The 5,022-nt window shown below is 50.3% G+C and overlaps 1 protein-coding gene across 1 annotated transcript; it reads right to left on the bottom strand.

Moving 5' to 3' along the window:
* Window positions 1–4,271: 4,271 nt before the first annotated feature.
* MIND_00806300 (Importin N-terminal domain-containing protein) lies at window positions 4,272–5,022 on the bottom strand (the record flags this gene model as incomplete). The annotated part of the gene is made up of 4 exons (XM_037364739.1): window positions 4,272–4,436; window positions 4,495–4,828; window positions 4,878–4,942; window positions 4,990–5,022. The coding sequence occupies 4 exons, from the start codon at window positions 5,020–5,022 to the stop codon at window positions 4,272–4,274; spliced, it is 597 nt and encodes a 198-aa protein (XP_037217981.1).

The following is a 5,022-nucleotide window of genomic DNA, read 5'->3' on the forward strand; positions in this document are numbered from 1 at the left end:
CGACGAACTTCTCCAAGAAGAAAGCCTTGGACTATTTCACTCCCAATGGCGAACTCAAGTCTTTCAGCCCGTAAATGGTTGGAGCTGTGACGTATACTTTGCGACAATGTTCGAGTCTGTTGAAGTACCCTTCATTTGGCATCACAGGCGCGACCACCTCCTTCTATTTGATTCTGGTTCTTCTCCCAGGGATCTTTGGACTTGAAGGAGCTCTAAAAGTATTGCTCTCTGCGTGACCGTCGTCGACGCCCGGCTCAAGGTGACAGATACCTCCTCTGAACAAGACATGCCGAAGTGGCGGCAGAAGTGGCCTCTGATCAAGCGCAAGGACAAAAGAGACGACGAGATGCAATTCCGCTTCCACGACGACAACGAAGAGGAACAGGCAGATATTGATGTCCCGAAACACAAAATGCCCAGTCGCCTTTCCACTTATGAAGTTACCAAGAAGAGCGTCATGTCAGCCTCATATTTACTCGGATTTGGATGAACTGATAGTCAACCACATGCCAGCAATGACTCGCAAAGTCGAGTAACTTATGGCGCATGATCGCTACAAGGCCGGTTCCGAAGATGACCTTCGTGAGTGAATTGCTGGAGAAGAGATGTCGGCACTGGACGTACTCTATCTTCCTCAAGGTCTCGCTCGCTGCTAATCGCGGCAAGATTATGTATGGCTTTACACTGAACCGCAAGAGGCCCGAGCCCTTTCAGCCTGTGCTTCCTCGCCACTGGCAACGAGAATTCACATGTTGTTTGTTTGAAGTCTTCGGTTTCGTTCTCATGCTCATGATCCTTGTAGCCCGTCCAAGTAACCCCTGAATCATACATTCTCTTCGATGCTGCAGCTGTCGGCGTCTTCGAGCTGTGCGACGCGTTCAAAGTCCGGTACGGCTTATTCCACCACGTGAGATGATCAATGAGGATGATGCTATCTTATCTAGACGTCTCCATGAATCGCAAAGCCAGCAGACCACAACAGGCAGCAAGACTCCGTTTGGGGCCGGAGGGAGGACGCCCGACGCGGCCTGGAAATACAGTCTGAGCATCGACCAGGGTCCCCCTGCCTGGCCAACAGCGGAAATGAACCCTCAGGGCGGCGATGATTCAGCAAGGATGGCAATGATTGGGGTTATGATTTGCTTACATTTGCATCATAGAAAAGGCATCGTTGATAATTATACGTATCTTACACTGCAGTACCACTAAATAACGAGTGCCAAGTGCCAGTTGAGGGATGTTCTTCCCAGCTAGGTTTTCGCGATAATGATTTCCAGCAGGTCGCCGCATCCAAGCGTGCGGCAGAGAGTCTTATTGAGGTCGACCTCAAACGAGGGAAGAAAGTTGAAAGCGCGGCAATGGAATCTGGCTAGTTTGAGGGAGGAGTCGAATGCGTTCCCAGTGGTTCACGGGACAGAGCGCGGTCAACATGAGTTGCAAGGAAGCGCTTCTGTTTGCTCGAAGGATGGCCGCGGTTTATGATCCGCGGTGACGACATCAGTCACGTCACGCTTTTCTTCCCAAGACCGCCACCACCACCGCTGTTGGGCGCTCTGCGCTATCCGTGGTGTGGCAAGTCTTGCGTTTTGTCGACCGCGCTCTGCGTCGACAAAATACGCGAGGTATGGAAGGCGGAAGTCTTCCGAGCTGTAACAGGAGCTCATACAACGCTCTTTTCGCCGTCTCAGACAGTCCGCTGACCCTAATTTGGGCTCAACGCTAGAAAAGAAAAGCTAGCTCCCTTCAATGCCGATGGACCGCAAACATATCGAAATGCCTGTATATCTCTCCTGAAGTCACGTATGCAGGGTACGAGAACGATATCGATACCTTTTTTTGTGTCTTACATCAGTGATGAATTATCTAGCAATCGGGCTACATTCTCAGCCCAAGGCAAATTACTATTCCCAAGGCTCACGCTAATCACTTTCGTTATCCGCTCTCTCATGCTGCTCGTCTCTTGGTTTCTTTTCGCTCGATCGTCTAACAACACAAAATTTGTACTCCTTTCTTGATAATCGACAAGAAGGACGGTCGTCGAGCACCTTTACAAAATTTTGGGATTAGATAAACGACAATTGCGACGAAAAAGAGAGCGGCAAGGTTTTTCCTGGCATTGGGCCATTGGCGAGCTCTCTGTTGGCTGCCGACTACTCGTATACCAGTCCCGTCTAGTAGCCCCGCCGACTGCCGAGGAACCCCTCGACGCAGACGACAGGTTGCGACTGGTTTTCAGTATCAGTTATGATGGCTGCTCTAGCGAGTCGATCGGGATCCTCGCAGCTTATTGCCTTAATCTTCCTCAAAATTTTTTGTTTTCTACCAGAGAACGAGTATCTCTGCATAATTCCAGGCAATGTCAGCGATTTGAATCCGTATCTCCGACCAATTGTAGATTTTGGGGTTGAGTTAGGGAAGACTCGGTCCATTGGTTGGCGGAGATAATTGGAGTAGAAAAAAGAGTTACTTAGGCTTCTCATGAATTGGGTTCGTGTATACTCTAAATTTCGCTTCTGCGTCTAACTTGGTTATAAGCGAGCCGCATTTCCTCTTGCGAAAATCTATGAGGACGAGAGCAACCTGCCGCTGAGACGAAATATTGATAAGTCCGACATCGAATTCGTCCAAAAAGTCATTCGCGAAACCTCCACTCCGTCCTGGGTGAACCATGTACCGAATAATTATGGGGAAGCAGGGGCGGGGTCAATGAAAGCCGATGAGTGGCGCCTTCTTGCGACAATCTTCATGCCAATCGCGCTGGTAATTCGATGGGGAGAGCAGACGGGAGCGCACAAGGATCATTTTGCCAAGCTGCTCGATCATAGTATGCATCTTTTCCAGGCCACCACAATCGTTTGTCGCTACGAGACATCTGAGCGCCGCGCTCAAGCATATCGCGAACATATACGGCAGTGGCTTAGTGGCCTTTACGATTGCCATCCACACGCTGAAACGCATACAAAACGCCAAAAACCCCCATGCAGCATTCCACATCTACGACTTCCTGTTAGCATTTGGCCCTGCAATCAACTGGTGGTGCTTTCCCACTGAGAGAATCATAGGAAAGCTCCAACAACTCAATACAAATGGCCGCCTGGGTGGTGAATATGTCTCGAATTTCTTTCTGCTATGTATTCACTCGAAACAGGCGAGCATGAAAAAATCATTACCACAACATGGGACGTATGGCAAACCTGCGGCGATGGCTTTTTGCGTAGGGATTGCCCACCTGTTCTACGCGAGTTCTATAGCATTATGCGTCGCTACCTCAACATTGTTGATGAAGCGTCGGAAGAACCTGTCGATTATAACGATGGCCGCGAACATAGTATTGCCCACTATGACATACACGGACTGCATTTCTCTCGCGCAAGTACTCATCTGGGCAACAGTATGATTGAGTACATCGGCTGGAGCGGCGTCACTCATGTTGGCAGTATCCAGGAAATCGAGCAAGGGCCAACGGGGACCCGCTTTATTGTTCATCAGAACCTACCCCTCGACGACGACAAGAACGACCCCTTTCTGCCCTTCCCAGACTTCCCCGCCTACACATATTCTACTCAAACGATTTTAAAAAGCGTCCTGCCTAGCGATGTTATAGGCCATGTTGCGAGCTTCGAGTTGGGTGAAGGGCGAGTTGTCATGTTGAGTCTCTCCCCGTAAGCCTCGTTGACGTGGACTTTCTGCGCACTGACATTGCAATATATAGTTCTAGGTTCTAGTATTGAAATGATTCCAGCTTCACTCGACAGTCACTAGTACTTCCTCTTTGCGGCGCGATTGCGTTTGATAGCGGTTGCGGGACCCAAGTAAATGTTGAAATGGATGTACGTAGTACAAATAGCCCAGAATATCTCCGCTTCACACTCCCATGAGCCGTCCATTGGACAGCTGCTGAAAATGCATAGAAGGAGCATAGAGCGAACGTCCAAGGGAGGACTGGTCAGTTAGATGACGCAGCAGTCTGATGTCACGTGCATTCTCGGCCTCGTACAAGATTAGATATACGACGTACATAGAGTCTACAATCTATGAGGAGCTGCGTTTGCCAAAGAAGTTCATCCAACCACCGCTGGTATGCGCCTTCTGACCGCCGCCAGCTTGATGAGCAGTTGTAACAGCGTGTTGCGCGGTTGCCCACGGCAACGGTCTGGTGAAACTTGTTGTCTGCGGGAACCGCCTCCTTGGGAATTTGGAGATTGACCACACCGAATAAAAGTTGCCCCCAAGGCACTATGCTTTCCGCACTTTGTTGGTGAGCAGAAAGGTTAACGACAATGCTCGTCTGGTATGTTTTGAGGATGAGATGGAGCATTGCGGGGATTTCCTGGGCAGCGGAAGGCGGTGTCTGCATCATCTGTGTCGCAATTCCGACGAGAGTTGGAAACAGCTGGGCCACCAACGGGGGCAGGACGTCTGCCTTTTGTCTGAATCTACACCAATGCCTTGTTTCAGACCGAATATAAGAAGACCTGACATATAGTGACACACCGGGAAAGCACGAACGACCTCGAGTGAGGCAACACATCCAGCCTGTACATGGCGAATGTCGCCACTGACCAAAAGTTGCTTGATGGCGTCGATAAGACCAGGCCAGCGGGCGTTGGGTAGATCATGGGCCACAATGTCCTTGAGACTGTTGGCGAGTTGAACGGTGATGCTACGTGATGGAGACGCGGCTAATAAGGGAAGGATATTGGCTCGGAGAGCCTCTCTATCGGGTTCGGTGATGGAGGGCTGGTTGGGGCGGCGAGTGGCGGGGTCAATGGAGTACGTGCCGTGGACGCGATTTTTGAGCCAGACCGAGCAAGATTGACGAGTGGAGCTATAGAAGGTAAGAAACGATAGCGAAAACACGCGTTAGAGCTACACACATGTCAATGCTGTCCCCCCCGATTATCTGCAGTAGTCCACCAATCATTCCCGGCTCATTGCCGACCTAACCAGAGTGAGGCACATCGAGCAGAAGACATAGAGTAAGCTTACTTTCAGAATATCGAGTTCAGCAGCGACGGGCAT

Source organism: Mycena indigotica, assembly GCF_014461135.1.
Source record: "Mycena indigotica strain 171206Taipei chromosome Unknown Mind.scaff0007, whole genome shotgun sequence".
Taxonomy (NCBI): domain Eukaryota; kingdom Fungi; phylum Basidiomycota; class Agaricomycetes; order Agaricales; family Mycenaceae; genus Mycena; species Mycena indigotica.